The sequence below is a fragment of the Ranitomeya variabilis genome, chromosome 3 (assembly GCF_051348905.1).
Source record: "Ranitomeya variabilis isolate aRanVar5 chromosome 3, aRanVar5.hap1, whole genome shotgun sequence".
Lineage (NCBI taxonomy): Eukaryota > Metazoa > Chordata > Amphibia > Anura > Dendrobatidae > Ranitomeya > Ranitomeya variabilis.
In genome coordinates this window covers 707342105-707359233 of record NC_135234.1, presented here as the reverse complement: position 1 = coordinate 707359233, position 17129 = coordinate 707342105, and the positions used below count along the sequence as shown (strand labels likewise).

The following is a 17129-nucleotide window of genomic DNA, read 5'->3' as shown; positions in this document are numbered from 1 at the left end:
CCGTCATTGACTCCAATGTCGGACGCATTGTGGGCGGGCGCTAGCGATTTGCCGTCATTGAGTGACGGACCCGAGACGCGGGCTGCAGCGTTTCCGGGTCCGTCACTGCTAGCGCGATGGAACGTCGGCACTTGCGTTAACAGCAGCCCGTTAGCGTATGTGCTGAACGGGCTGCTATTAACGCAATGTGAACCCAGCCTTATGCGGCAAATTCCACAAATGAGCATTTTCAGTTCCTTAAAACATATCAAATGTTTAGAAATTCTACTGTGCCTAATAATTTGGAACAGTGTATTTTGAGTTTTTATTCATTTTGGAGATTATACTGTTATCATTGGGAGGTTTCTTCAATAAAATTCGATGTATACTCTAACGGGTGATGACTTTTATTAGACTGACTGTCATTTGCACCGACCATTTAGGAAAGTCCGAGAAAAATATAATTTGCATAATAATTTAGATTAGAACATGGTGTACATATATATATATATATATATATATATATATATATATATATATATATATTTCCCATATCTATCTACGAGTATCTATCTATCTCATATCTATCTATCTATCTATCTATCTATCTATCTATCTAGCTATCTAGCTATCTGTCTATCTCATTCCTTCTATCTATCTATCTATAAATAGATAGCTAGATTTGATATGGGATAGATAGATAGAAGGAATAAGATAGACAGATAGATCTATATATAGATAGATCTATTCATAGATCTATCTATAGATATATCTATCTATAGATATATCTATGGATAGATGCAGATAGATATATGGATAGTTAGATAGATATATGGATAGATATATCTATGTATCTATAGCTATATCTATGTATCTATAGATATACTGTATCTATCTTTCTATCTATCTATAAATATATCTATAGATAGATAGATATATCTATAGATAGATAGATCCATATCTACAGTAAATAACACTGACCATGAATCCGGGGAATATATCCATACCTCTCTGGCTAATCTTTCCTCCTTTAATCTGATACAAGAACAATCGGAAGCGTTTGTCACCTTTGAGGCTAGTGACTGAAGATATCAGAAAATTACAGAGGAGAAAATGTAGATTTACCCCGTGCAACTTGAAGCCACAAGAAAAGAAAGGCATTACAGATATACAGGATAATAACAACATCATCATCCGCCCTGCAGACAAAGGAGGGGGCATCGTGGTATTAGATCGCACTATGTACCATGAGGAGTCAGTTAGACTCCTCAGTGATGAGGTCACATATAAAAAACTGAAAAGTGACCCTACCTTATACTACGTCTGAATACTGAATACCCTATGTCTTAAGGGCAAGTCCCTGGCCATTCTAAGTTCAACTTTGTAACAAATAAGGATCCCAGCCTGGTCATCTTCTATCACATCCCTAAAATTCATAAGATCATGACATGCCCTCCAGGGAGCCCAATTATTTCAGACTTAAACAGTCTCACAGCCAACCTGTCACGGTATGTAGATGTGCACCTACAAAAATGAATGCCACTAATACCGGCCCACCTAAAGGATACAGGCCATATCCGGCAAGTTCTGGAAGAGGTAAAATGGGAACCCAGCTACATCCTGGGTACCCTTGATATAAAATCATTATATACAGTAATTGACCAGAAGATGGGATGTCACATTGCAGGCCAGTTCCTCCAAGTACTGGGGACCTACCCAGAAACCAAGGTGCTATTTATTAAAGAGTGCATTGAATTTTTTTACACTATAATTACTTCATATATGAAGGAGAATTCTATTTGCAGACATTGGGCACTGCGATGGGGACATGCTTTGCCCCAAGCTATGCGAATTTGTATGTAGCCAAGTGGGAGAGGTCTCATATATACACATCTGGCAATTTATGTGCAGGGCTAGTTCTCTGGCGCTGATTCATAGATGACATCCTGTTCATCTGGGATGGTCCAAAAAATGACGTAGATTCCTTCATTTCAAGTCTTAATGTGAACAACTTCGGATTGGAATTCACACCAACAATCAGCACCACAAGCATTAATTTTCTGGATCTCAATATATATATTGAGGATAAGCACTTACGAACTAAACGCTATCGAAAAGAGGTAGACTCTTAATAGTTTCATCCATATAACCAGCTGCCACCTACCTGGGTGGCTCACTAACATTCCCAAAGGCCAGTACACAAGAATAAGACGGAACTGCATGACTCTGGATGACTACAATGAGGAAGCTGAGGCCTTAACCCAACAATTCCTTGATGTAGGCTACCCAATCACACTATTGGAACAAGCAAAACAGGAAGTGGGAGCGACATCAAGGAACTCCTTGATACATAGAGCCAAACCTACGAATCCAACTACCATGAGTATCTATGATCAGATTCGACAACTACCATTCATCACGCAATTCTATACTGGTCATAAGAAGTACAGGTCCATTATCCTTAAACATTGGACCACTTTACAGAGGGGCAAACCCATAGGGGAATATCTACCGACCATCCCCAAGTTTGTGTATAGAAAAGCCCAATCGTTGGGCAGCCTACTAGCCCCTACCACCAAATGGCCACCAATCGAAAGCACTCAACTGGAATACCCAATGATGCTGTTCCAGGGTTTGCACCATGTGGCAGTTGTTACGGCTGTAGAAATACATTTTTCAAAAGATCGCGCCAATTAACATTCACTGACTCAAAGGCAACTGATGGTACAAATCAAAGAGCACATGACAAACAATCAAGAAAGACTTCAAGGGTCACCCCCTGTAGCGCCATTTTAATGAGAAGCATAACAAATCAACAAAAGGCGTATGCTTCCTCGGTATTCAAAGAGTCCAACTTAGTTCAAGAGGGGGCAACCTTAGACAAGCCATGTCCAGGGCTGAATTAAAGTGGATATTCTCCCTCGACTGCCTTGCACCAAAATGCTTGAACTATGGGTTAGAACTATACGCCTTCTGATTGGGGACAGTATTACATGTTAGCGTCAGAACCTCATCTAACTCCTCCTTCCTCTTCCCGCACCTTCTCCCTCTCCTCCCCCTCACCCCCTTGGTTTCCACCCCTGGTCAGGCAGTTTGTACAAATGACCTGAACCTAAGTATTATACACTTATATTAAAATTGACTGGGCAGGACTTCCTTGGCAGTAGATGCAGATATACAGATTCTGTGGGGGTCTCGCTACGAGGCCGTCCTCGTGTATACGTATGCCCACACCTTACCTATGGAGGCTTGCCTATGGAATTATAATGATAAAGAAACCTGGATTTTTATAATTAAAAATGTTTTAACTCATTTTTTATTATCTTTTAGCATATTCATAAATTTTGTTTTAATTAGACAACTATTAAAAAATTGTTTTTAGCATTACATTACATATGTTTTATATACACATATGCAACATGTAACCCTGATGAAGAAGGACGCTGCTCCTTCGAAACGCATTGGATACTCTCTTGGTCCCAGCACCGCTCCGTAGCTCCTGTGACGTCACACGCTAGGCTTTCCCACCTGCCATTCTTTCCCCCTCTTATCCAGGGATGCCACTAGCCGGGGCTCTCCCTGGCTCTACACAGCTTCCTCGCATTCCAGCTGTGGTGGCTGCCACCAGTCCGCCTTTCCACCATCCGAACACCAGGACCGCCACCATGGGACTTTATAGGCAGCAACGCCTCAGACAGCATCATATCCACAACGCCTTTGGATCCTGGTGAGTCCCCAGCCGGTCCTACCAGTGTATGTGGTTTACACGCCTTGTATGTGTGTATATATATGCCCAACACTCGCCCAACCTGTAGTGTGCAGGGCATCTCAGTTGGATCGCATTTGGGTTAACATCCCGTGGGTGGATAATACCTACGCGTGATACAGGATCCACTAGGTACATACCGTACAGTGGAAAGCCTTAACACACGACTATTTTACGGAGTCATCAACCCGTATTCAGTAGGGGTCCTACTCAGTAACCCCCCCACAGGTCCACAGTAGGTGCAACCCTTTTCCCTTGTTCTTTGACACACATCCCTTCACGGTTGTCATACCCTCAAGCATGGTTTCAGCTTCACTATCATCATTGTTTACATTATACGAAATTTTTGGCACATATCTGTATTGATTCCAGCTGCTGAGGGTAACATTTAGGAGTTAGCGCTTCTGTGTTTTTCCTATATATATCCATATCTATCTCTATAGATATATCCATAGTTATATCTATAGCTATATCTAGGGATATATCTAGGGATATATCTATAGATGGATATCTATGGATACATCTAGGGATATATCCATAGATATATAATAGCATAAAAATGGGGGGAAAAATGGCATGGGCTCCCACGCAATTATCCAGAGGGGGAAAGCCAATGGCTGGGGGCCAATATTTGTAGCATGGGAAGGGGGTAATACCCATCGCCCCTTCCCAGGCTATGAATATCAGCCCGCAGCTGTCTGCATAGCCTTTACTGGCTATTAAAATAGGGGGACCCCAAAAAAATGACGTGGGGTCTCCCTATATTTCATAGCCAGAACGGCTATGCAAACAGCTGCAGGCTGATATTCATAGCCTAGGAAGGGGCCATGGATATTGCCCCCCGGCTACAAACACCAGCCTGCAGCCACCCCAGAAATGGTGCATCTGTATGATGCGCCAATTCTGGCACTTAGCCCCTCTCTTCCCACTGCCATGTAGCGGTGGCATATGGGGTAATAAGGGGTTAATGTCACCTTGCTATTGTAAGGTGACATTAAGCCCAGTTAGTAATGGAGGGGCGTCAATAAGACACCTATCGATTACTAATAATGAGTTAAAAAAAACTCAATAAAGAGTTAAAAAAAGACAGCCAGAGAAAAGTATTTTAATATTCTTAATTTCACCATACTTACAACCACGCCTAATTCCTGCGACGCCCTCGATCGCCTGCAAAAAATAAAAAATAATAAACCAACTGTATACTCCCTGTCCGACGCAGTCCAATTAATAACGAGTGTCCCATGACGATCTCACCTATAGAACAGTGACATCGGGTGATGACACTGCTCTATAGGGCCTCCAGTAACACACTGACAGGAGACAATGGCTCCTGCAGTGCATCACTGGAGAGGTTACTTTAGTTCATTCTCGCTTTATGGCAATGCTGCGTGGGAATCTTACTCCAGTCGGTGATTGTTTCATGAAGATACATGTATTTCTACTTTGGGGACTGGAGTAAGAATTCTGGTGTAAGGAACATCACATCTCATCATGAATTGGACAAGCTGGGGTCACGCGCCCCCGACCCGCCCCAGTTTGGTCCATTTTGGCAGAGCTGTGAGAAACTGGTATGAAACTGCCAAAAGTCAAAAAATTTTTGCACAACTTTAGTGTAACTATTTTGCAGTACGCTGAAGCTTTCCACTCTATAGGCTGTTGATTCACTATTTGTAGGACAGCTACAGAATATTATAAAGGGAAATTACTGTCCAAGGTATAGAATAAATTCTTACCCTTTTGTTGAAGTTCAGACATCACTTGGCTTCCTCGTACCAATTCTTCTTGTACATACAGGCAACAATAAAGTTTGCAAAAGTTACTAAAAACTTCGAAGAATGATATAAAGTATGTTGTGGAAACATTTTCTCTTGTTTCTGTACTGAAGCGTATTCCACAGTCTGTCATCTACGGTCCATAAAATACCTGGTGTTCTGACGCTCTCCACATCCCAGCTGTCACTGACTTCCTCTTTGATATGGAGTTATTCTGTACAACCTAGAATATGTCTGTTTATGAAATAGTAGGATACTATAAGGATACTATAAAGCATTGTTGGGATGAAAACAAAAAAAATCCCAAGTAATTCAAGTATGTTCTATAGCATGAAAAATGTTCTACTGTTTGCAAAAGTTTATTCCAGACTGCTAAAACTTTATGGACCATTTCCATTATATTGTTTATAGCACATTCTGCAAAGTGCTACTTTATAGAAACAATCTCTTTTTTTTGTGGAAAGCGGTCAACCAAGATCCAACTGTAATCTATGGTGACACCACAGGGGGATTGAACCATGATAGGGTTTGAGTGAAGCACTATAAGGCACAGACATACACAGTCCCCAAGAGAGAGAATTAGTGAATTGCTCTTTGTTGCCCATCTCTTTTCTGTATAATAGATGAAAGCATTGAAATTAATTATATCAGTAAAATTATAAACTTAGTTACTCTTAAAGGGAATCTGTCACCAGGTTTTATTGCCAACTAATCTGACAGCAGCATAATGTAGAGACAGAGACGCGGTGTTATGCTTACTGTAGTTCTGATACATTCCTGCTGATAAAACAATTATTTTATCACTAGAGGACTAGTAAACCTGCTGCCAGGTAGTCCTCCATATTCATGAGCTTTGTATAACCCCGTCCCAAACCACTGATTGGCAGCTTTTGTGTACATTGAGTAGAAAGCTGCCAATCAGTGGTGTGGGTGGGGTTATACAGAGCTCAGCATTCAGAGAACTGCTAGATCTGCAGCAGATAAAACAGTGATTTATCAAACCTACGGCAAGCAGCCCAGTATGTGACACATTGCTAGAATCAAGGTTTCTGCCCCTACATTATGCTAAGCTCAAACGGGGAAGCAAAAACTTGCTGGTAGGTTCCCTTTAAATCATCTGATCATTGACAGTGTTGAGTTTTGAATCTCTTTCACAGATTGGTCATCAATATCTCAGAATCAGACAACCCCTTTAAAGAAGCACTCCTAGCTAAATGTATTATCCCCTAATCCATTCTAAATTTTCCTGTGATTTAATGTAGGTGCATTAAAATACTCCTCAGTCGCTGCCTTCCTCTATTTCCAGGAGCTGCGCTTGTCCTATTTTTTTAAACAGATGTTTTTAAAACGTCTTTTTACAGTCCGTTTTTAATATGAAGATTTCCTTTTGGCTAATTGACGGGGCATTAGATTCGCCAGACTAGTCGTCCCACTCAGCCCCTGTGGGTGTGATAACATGATTTGTAAAAGCCGGCGTCATCGCCAGTTCTCTGCAAATTTCACACATGCGTGCGACATTCTTGTCTACACGTCATAGCGCCTCGAATGCTGGGTGTACGATTCCCATCTCCAGAGGCGTACTGCTCAAGTCCGGAGGCAAAGAAGATCTGTTCCAGAGGCTGATCTTTGGCTCCTCCGTGGATCACCTCTGAAGCCGGGAAACATACAAGTGTAGGCAAGACGACTCCACTCTTGCAAATCATGTTATCACACTAACAGGTGTGTGACAACATGCTGAGTGGTACAACAAGTCTGGGGAAACCAACACTTCATCGACTAAGGGCCCACCAGAGGATTCTCCTGTTCTCCTGTAGGCCAGTCCAAGCCTGGTTGGAAGATATAGGGGACCTGTCAAGTTCTCTTTAAGATTACGTGAGCTCAAATAAAATTAGCCAGATCACATAGACCTTAATGTATGGACCAGAAGTTGCCTTCACGATATAAGTCTACTGAGCCTAGTTTTGTGGAACCTTTGACTTACATTGATGTAAATAGCATCACCTCAAGCAGCAGCGCCTGTGAAAGCAGGTGATAAGCTGCCACACGGGACAAAAGAGGACCAGAACGGTGTTGGAAATGGAAATTTTTTTACTACATTACAAGCACATTTAGAAGAGATTTAGGGGTTACTAGCTTTGCTGGGAGTGAAATATATTCATATCAGTTTACACCATCCATTACACTATTTACACCAGCTTGTGCAATTTAGCAATCTAATAAAAATAAGCAGAGATATGAAGTTGAATGATAGTTTTCATGCATATTTTTGTTACATTTCAATGGACCATTTAGTGAATATGATTACTGTCAATTGCTTCTAGGTCTCAGCCAGTTCCCAGGCATTTGTGAGTGTAAAGACACTGAGCTCGAGTGTGTACAGGCCAATTTAGAAGCAGTTCCGTACGTGTCAAGCAATGTAACACTATTGTAAGTAGACGCCTGCATCCCTCTGATTCTGCTAGCTTGCTTTCATCTAAATAATTCATCTGTGACAGTGCTATTAAGCACTGGACCATCCCATTTAGATATCCTTCCCCCCTCCACTCACCATCTCTCTTTCCAAGAGCACGCACATAAAGCACATAAATTCATTTCAGGCCATTCCTTCTTCTTCTCCAGTTTCCGGACAACTCTAATTGATCTTGAGATGTAATATTAGATTTGCCATCAACATAAAATAAGAGGAAACAAATTTGAGATATGTGCACAATACCCTGTATCTACAGCCTCTGTATTGTGAGGGTATGTGCACACGTTGCGGATTTGACGCTGTGGATTCGCAGCAGTATTCCATGTGTTGTACAGTACCATGTAAACGTATGGAAAACCAAAAGCAAATGTAATTTTTATTTTATGTTCACAGCTCAACGTTACAAAATTCTGTGAAGCACCTACGGTTTCCTGGTGTTTACCACACCTCTAGAAAATTTGCTTGAGGGATGTAATTTCTAAATTGAGGTCACTTGTGGGGTTTTCCACTGTTTAGAAGCATCACTGGCTCTGTAGATGCGCCATTACATCCACTATCTATTCCAGACAATTTTGCTCCCCAAAAGTTGAAAGGTACTCCTTCCCTTCCTAGCCCTGCTGTGCGCCCAATAAGTAGTTTTCCCCCACATATGGGGTATCGGCTTACTCAGGAGAAACTGCATAACGCATTTTATAGTCCATTTTCTCCTATTACACTTTTTAAAATGCTAAATTTGGAGCTAAAGCAATATATTTATAGGAAGAAGTAAAATTGTCATCTTTTCCTTCCACATTTCTTTAATTACGGTAAATAATAATAGTATAATAGTAATCTTTATTTTTATATAGTGCTAACATATTCTGCAGCGCTTTACAGTTTACACACATTATCATCACTGTTCCTGATGGGGCTCACATTCTAAATTCCCTATCAGTAGGTCTTTAGAATGTGGGAGGAAACCTACGTAAACACGGGGAAAACATACAAACTCCTTGCAGATGTTGTCCTTGGTGGGACTTGAATCTAGGACCCCAGCGCTGCAATGCTAATCACTGAGCCACCGTGCTGCCCTAAAGGATTAATAAACTTCTTGAATGTGGGTTTTGAGCACTTTGAGGGGAGCAATTTTTAAAATGGTGTCAATTTGGAGTATTTTCTGTCACATAGGCCCCTCACAGTCACTTCAAATTGGATGTTGTCCCTAAAACAAAAATTGGTTTTGTAAATTTTGTTGGAAAAATGAAAAATTTCTGATAAACATTTAACCCTTCTAAAGTCCTAACAGCAAAATAATGTTTCAAAAATTATGCTGATGTGAAGTAGACATGTGGGAAATGTTATTTATGAACTATTTTGTGTGATACAACTATCTAACTGTCTAAATGTGTCACGAAAAAACTTTCTCAGAATCACTGGGATATGTACAGTGCCTACAAGTAGTATTCAACCCCCTGCAGATTTAGCAGGTTTAATAAGATGCAAATAAGTTAGAGCCTTCAAACTTCAAACAAGAGCAGGATTTATTAACAGATGCATAAATCTTACAAACCAAAAAGTTTTGTTGCTCAGTTAAATTTTTATAAATTTTAAACATAAAAGTGTGGGTCAATTATTATTCAACCCCTAGGTTTAATATTTTGTGGAATAACCTTTGTTTGCAATTACAGCTAATAATCGTCTTTTATAAGACCTGATCAGGCCGGCACAGGTCTCTGGAGTTATCTTGGCCCACTCCTCCATGCAGATCTTCTCCAAGTTATCTAGGTTCTTTGGGTGTCTCATGTGGACTTTAATCTTGAGCTCCTTCCACAAGTTTTCAATTGGGTTAAGGTCAGGAGACTGACTAGGCCACTGCAACACCTTGATTTTTTGCCTCTTGAACCAGGCCTTGGTTTTCTTGGCTGTGTGCTTTGGGTCGCTGTCTTGTTGGAAGATGAAATGACGACGCATCTTAAGATCCTTGATGGAGGAGCGGAGGTTCTTGGCCAAAATCTCCAGGTAGGCCGTGCTATCCATCTTCCCATGGATGCGGACCAGATGGCCAGGCCCCTTGGCTGAGAAACAGCCCCACAGCATGATGCTGCCACCACCATGCTTGACTGTAGGGATGATATTCTTGGGGTCGTATGCAGTGCCATCCAGTCTCCAAACGTCACGTGTGTGGTTGGCACCAAAGATCTCGATCTTGGTCTCATCAGACCAGAGAACCTTGAACCAGTCAGTCTCAGAGTCCTCCAAGTGATCATGAGCAAACTGTAGATGAGCCTTGACATGACGCTTTGAAAGTAAAGGTACCTTACGGGCTCGTCTGGAACGGAGACCATTGCGGTGGAGTACGTTACTTATGGTATTGACTGAAACCAATGTCCCCACTGCCATGAGATCTTCCCGGAGCTCCTTCCTTGTTGTCCTTGGGTTAGCCTTGACTCTTCGGACAAGCCTGGCCTCGGCACGGGAGGAAACTTTCAAAGGCTGTCCAGGCCGTGGAAGGCTAACAGTAGTTCCATAAGCCTTCCACTTCCGGATGATGCTCCTAACAGTGGAGACAGGTAGGCCCAACTCCTTGGAAAGGGTTTTGTACCCCTTGCCAGCCTTGTGACCCTCCACAATCTTGTCTCTGATGGCCTTGGAATGCTCCTTTGTCTTTCCCATGTTGACCATGTTTGAGTGCTGTTCACAAGTTTGGGGAGGGTCTTAAATAGTCAGAAAAGGCAGGAAAAAGAGATAATTAATCCAAACATGTGAAGCTCATTGTTCTTTGTGCCTGAACTACTTCTTAATACTTTAGGGGAACCAAACAGAATTCTGGTGGGTTGAGGGGTTGAATAATAAATGACCCTCTGAAAAAACATTTCCCAATTTAAAAAAAAAATAAACAAAGAAATAACATTCTTTTTGGCTGCAGTGCATTTCACACTTCCAGGCTGATCTACAGTCCAAATGTCACAATGCCAAGTTAATTCCAAATGTGTAAACCTGCTAAATCTGCAGGGGGTTGAATACTACTTGTAGGCACTGTAGAAGAGTTCCAGAGTTATAACTTCATAAAGTGACACTGGTTGGAATTGAAAAAATTGACGTGGTTAGGAAGGCGAAAACAGGCTGGGGTAAAGGGGTTAAACAAAAACTAATTTAATACATCTTATCCTACAAATAATGGCTTGTTGCACATCTGCTCTTATGCCAGATCAGTCTTCAATGCAATTATTGGTAACATTTTGTAAATTAATTTTCTTATTTATTACTCATGGTGATTGATTAGTGATAAGCGAAATTTGAATTTGGCATATAGCTCGAATTCGGCCAGGAAATTTTATCTGCATCAAACTTATAGTATGTGAATATTTTCAGATCCCAGAGCATAACAAATATAAGGCGAAAAAAAAAATTATGCTCATCTAATCTGTAACACCACCCAAACCCCCTCTGCAATAATTTTATTGCCCCAGTAAAAATGGAGAAAGATGCTGTTGCAAGTAGGAAATGGTCACAGGGATCTGTGTGGGGGGGGGGACCCTACTGCTTAACTATCTGGCAAGAAGTTTACTAATCCTTCAGTGATACCAAAAGAAATGTACTGGAATATAAGTTGGTATTTATGCAATGTGTAGGAGCATGTTCACACTGACAATTGAACAGACCAAACCTATGATAGAAACAAAACGAACATATACCGTGCTGTAAGTAAATAAGTAAAAATCAATAGTGCATATAAATAACATAGGGTACTTAGTAAACACTTTTTTTATTTTAAAAAAAAGAGTAAAAGCCATCCCACCAGCTCCAAGGTGTACCCAGTCAGGAAAGTCCTTACCTCTAGTATTAAATCCTTACCATGTGTCAAGAGCATTGCCTCCTTTTCTTTGAGCTGGACATTACGTTGATATAGCTTCCCATTGCTGAATGTGCACAGTCGGACCCTGGTCCTGCTCGGCCCTTATTCACAAGTTTAACCGTATCGTTATCCTTGATGCCAATACAGTTGATGCCAATACAGTTTCCCTTTACAGGTGGAAATCAGTGTCTACCTACTAGCGCCTGTGTGTTGTAGTACCTCCCTGCTGAGCACCACGGGATAGACCTCACAACTGTCGTGTATATTTCTGTTCTTTCTCTCTCTCTTCATCCCCCAGATGATATGGCTAGGATGCACCCGTATGACAGGGTAGGCCTGGAGCTATTTTATAGGGACCCTATGGACGCCCCTCTCCCACAGTTTGCCTCCATTGTCTTCGTTAGGTGTAGTGGTGAGACAGCCAACCTATGGTCAACTGCCCGGCTGTGGTTTAAAGTAATGCCTGGAGTCTCTTACTTTCTCGGCGTTCCGGCCACCGGCTACGCGCCTCAGAAGGATGTTGCTGATCTTGAGGCACGACTCCTTCTGGTATTATCTCCTTTTCACTGTATTTCCGTTCCTCACTACTCCACAGTAAACCTCGCTTCTTGTCCTTCCTTAGGGGTCTGCCGCTGTAAGGCACAGGCACAACTCCGTAACGATCTGTCTCCTTTCTAGGACTCTGCCAGGATCCCACCCCTGACAGGTCCTCTCTCTCGCTCTTCCCAGCTACTTTCTCCCTCACTTCCTGTCCAACCCCCAGTTTTACCAGAGCGTGAGGAGTGGCCTACTAGATAGAGCCACCCCCCTGGTGGACGGAGTGTGAAGTGTAGTGTGTGTGATACCTGGTCAAGTGAACTCCTTTAGTGCAATCAGACGTAACATCACTCCCCTTAGTGGCAGAGCGACATTACTGCAACGACCAGGACTCTGGGGCGCTGCACATATTTCAGTCATTTAAGTCACCGAAGAACCGAGATAACTAATACATAAAAGTACATTACTTAAAAGATGGATCAAAAGATGACTTTAGACGGTGAAGATGAATTACAAAAAAAAAAAAATATTTATTGGTTTTGCAATATGAAAGTAATTTTGTTTTTACATTTTTTGTTATATTTCAGATCTCTTAGAGGAAATAATATACATTCACTTCCAGATAACATCTTCATAAATTATAAAGAATTGACAAACCTGTGAGTATAACATGTAACAATTACTAAGTCATTCTAAAATTATTACTAAAGTTCACATTTATTTTTTTTACTATACTGTATATGTATATGGTATAGTATATAGATAAGACATTGACTTTTCAAATATAATGTTACTCAGGGGTGGGTATAACAGTGGTGCAACTTGCGCAATGGTCTTATCCCAAAATTCAATATTATGTTAAAGTAGCAGTTATTTCAGAGCTGGAGTGGTGCTACTAATCTGAGTTCCCTGACCCTAGTGTTATACTTAACAGTTGCCGTCTTCAGCTCTTCCCGGCACCGCTTCAGCCTCGCGCTGCCATCTTGTGACCTCAATTTCTGCTTGACTACAAGTCTCTTTTTGCTCTCATAAACTTACTTTGAGTTGTGCCTAAGATCGCTCTTGCAAACACGAGTGACCCGACAGGTCACAACCTGCAGAAGAGCGACATGCGTGGCGCCGGGAACAGATGAAGACGGTGACTGATAAATATAAGACTAAGGGAAGGGAACCTAGTTTAATAGCATCACTACAGGGCTGCCATAAAAAAAAAAAAGCTGGAGTGGTGCTCTAATTTTGGTGCTTTAATTTTACTAGATCAAGAAACCATTACAATATTTAAATAAGATTCAAATCTGAAAAATATTCTTGTGTCCAGGATGATGTCATGATGCCCCCTGAAATTTATCCGAAGCCCTTGTAGAATGTCCTTTTAATAGTGATGAGCGAATATACTCGTTACTCGAGATTTCTCGAGCATGCTCGGGGGTCCTCTGAGTATTTTTTAGTGCTTGGAGATTTAGTTTTCATCGCCGCAGCTGAATGATTTACATCTGTTAGCCAGCATAAGTACATGTGGGGGGTTGCCTGGTTGCTAGGGAATCCCCACATGTACTTATGCTGGCTAACAGATGTAAATCATTCAGCTGCGGCAAAAAAAACTAAATCTCCGAAAAATAAAAAAACCTCTGATAGGGGTTTTCTATGTCATGGGCATCTATCCATAGAGGCAGCCGACGCAGCCATGAGTCTGGAGATGGTGGGCCTCCTCTAGGTCCTGTGAGTTTGGGGTGTAAAATCCTGCTGACAGATTCCCTGTCAAAAAAGCTATTTTATGTTCTTCGACCGTGCACAAAGCAAGGTCCATGAAGGCATGTTTTGATGAAGTTAGAGTAGATGAATTTGAGTGGCCCAACACATTTGGGATGAATTGGAATTCTGTTTGAGAGACAAACTTTTCTCAGTACCTGACCCAACAAATGATCTTATCTCTGAATGGACACAAATTCCCAGAGTCACACTCCAAAACTTGAGAAAAATGGAGGCTGTTTATAGCTTACAAAGGGGTCTCAACTCCATATAACACCATTGGTCTGGGAATTGAATGTCCAACAAGACCTTATACAGATCAAGTAAAGGTTACCTTGACTGAGATAATCACAGCACCAAAAACTGTGATTCAAAATCTAACTAGATATTCAATTTCTTTTGCCATGTTAAGTGGGATAAACTTCTGTAACAAATTATCAAGATGGTTCGTTTTGACTCATGACATTTGGTACATCGGAAGGTGTGATGGTTGGGTATCCCAATGCTTTTGCCAAATGACAGAATATTGTATTTATTTATTATAAAAAAAAATGTTATTCATAGCAAAGATTTATGCAAACAAGTATAACTTCTTTTTCATTAGTAGAACTTTTTAGAGTGATAAAAAAGCAAAGATTAAAAGATAAATCCATATGCAGTACAATTCTAAAAGCAAAGTAAAGCACTTAGTCATTTACCAGTAATCATTTCTTCAAGTTCAAGCATTTACCTTTTTAATGGGAGGAATTGCTGCATTTGTGTATCGCATAAAACATTATGGGAAACAGACAATACATAGCTAAAAGAACAAAACAAATCCATATTTCATGGTGACCTTGGCTTCGTATAATAAGTACAGGTAAAAAAAAAGCAATGATGTCCTTTCAAGCTTCAATAAGAAAGACACAGCAAACCCAATTAAAACCTTCACAAACAACATCAGTTCAATGGCAAAATTAAAGCACAATCGGGAATGAATGCCTTTATCTTTACACTTCTATGTACAAATAAAACATATAATCGATTAAACATCAAAACGAGCAAGTACACATACCAAAGACTCCATCCTCTAAGTTCTGTAATTGCTTAAAAATAAAAAAGGAAAAAAAAACATATTTACGCAAGCAGCAAGAAGTCATCACCTATCTATTTACAATGGTAAAAATTAAGGAAAGTGCTTACCCCAGATTTTGCATGATTTGTGACATTTTATGCACTACATCAAGAAACCTGTCTTATTTGCATCATTTTTGCCACTTTTGCTCATTCTTCAAAGATATGAGAGAAGTGGACATGGACAGAGCTCCAGATGCCATACATCCCATGATAAATGATAAAATTGTGGGCATGTACAGATGCTTCTCACAAAATTAGAATATCATCAAAAAGTTAATTTATTTCAGTTCTTCAATACTAACAGTGAAACTCATATATTATATAGAGTCATTACAGAGTGATCTATGTCAAGCAATTATTTATGTTAATGTTGATGATTATGGCTTACAGCCAATGAAAACCCAAAAGTCATTATCTCAGTAAATTAGAATACTTAATAACACCAGCTTGAAAAATGATTTTAAAAATCTGAAATGTTGGCCTACTGAAATGTATGTTCAGTATATGCTTGGTCCTTTTGCATCAATTACTGCATCAATGTGTGGCATGTAGTGTTGAGCATTCCGATACTGCAAGTATCGGGTATCGGCCGATACTTAGCGGTATCGGAATTCCGATACCGAGATCCGATACTTGCCGCGTATCGGATACCGGAATCGGAAGTTCCCAGGATTCAAACTGCACAAATTTGTACGAAATCAGCCAATGAGAATGATTCCAAGTGTGGGCACATCCTGTTCAGCATGGAGGGCCTGAAACTACTGGCAAGGCTGTGATTGGCTGCTGAAATGATGTCATGATGCAGTTTAAAAGTCGCTGGCGCCATTTTGCGCTCACTCTGCTGTGAATTCAGTTAGTGACAGGAAGCTGTTTGCTGACTGAGGGCCAGTTTAGAGATAGCGATTTGCTTCTTTGTGCTTTTCAAAGGCTAATTTAGCAACCGCTGTGTTCACCTACTAATCACCTTGCTTTTGCCTTGTAGCGCTGTTTTCACAGCGATCTGCAAGGTCTGTGTGTGTGTGTATGTGAGTGCAGCCCACTCTCTAGTCTGAGTGCAGCCATAGGCCATCCATAGCTGGTTGTATTCAGTTCAGGGAGGGTGGTTCATTGCCTCATACTGTTCTTTTTTTTTTTTTTTCAAGTAGTGTAGTCTGCTGCTCATTTTTGCAAAAAAATCCTATTAGTGTCTTTCCACCCGTCTCCAGCTAACTTGTGGAAAAACACTACATAGGATAACGTAGAGGAGGGTTTTTGGGCCTTGCAGCGCCATTTACGGCTGTCTGCACGGTCCCCGTGTGACTGCAGCTCGCCCTGTAGTCTGTGAGCAGCCATAGCCTGGTTGTCTCCAGCTCAGGGTTCTTCACTGCGTCATACCGTAAAATCAATTTTCCTTTTGTTTTAAGTAGTGCAGGCTGCTGCACATTTTTTCAAAAAATTCCTATTAGTGTCTTTCCACCCGTCTCCAGCTAACTTGTGGAAAAACACTACATAGGATAACGTAGAGGAGGGTTTTTGGGCCTTGCAGCGCCGTTTACGGCTGTCTGCACGGTCTCCGTGTGACTGCAGCTCTCTCTGTTGTCAGTTCAGCCCCAAAAAAATAAATAAATAATAAAGTTCACCAAACACACCAGTGACACCACTTTACATTTGTGTAGGCCACATTAGCTCATATTAAAGTCTAGTCCACACTTTAGAAAATTAGTGTTTCTTATACCTGTTAGTTGTTCAGGAATAAGCACACAAAGCCGTTAGTACTTTTCTGCTTATCTTTATCAGTCAACCAAGATGAAGAAGGCAGTGAGTAAGGCACGTGAGCGTGGGCGCGGAGCAGGGAGAGGACGTGGGGATTCTGTGCCTGCTGCGGGCACCGGTGACTCATCAGCACCCACTTTCACCAGGGAACAG

At 41.1% G+C, this 17129-nt stretch overlaps 1 protein-coding gene across 1 annotated transcript in view; it reads left to right on the top strand.

Annotated features, from left to right (window-relative positions):
* RXFP2 (relaxin family peptide receptor 2) overlaps positions 1-17129 on the top strand; it is a 347803-nt gene that overhangs the window by 225124 nt on the left and 105550 nt on the right. The window contains exons 4-5 of the mRNA XM_077298262.1: positions 7839-7944; positions 12947-13018. Of these exons, the coding sequence (XP_077154377.1) occupies positions 7839-7944; positions 12947-13018 (178 nt within the window). The remainder of the gene's footprint in view (positions 1-7838; positions 7945-12946; positions 13019-17129) is intronic.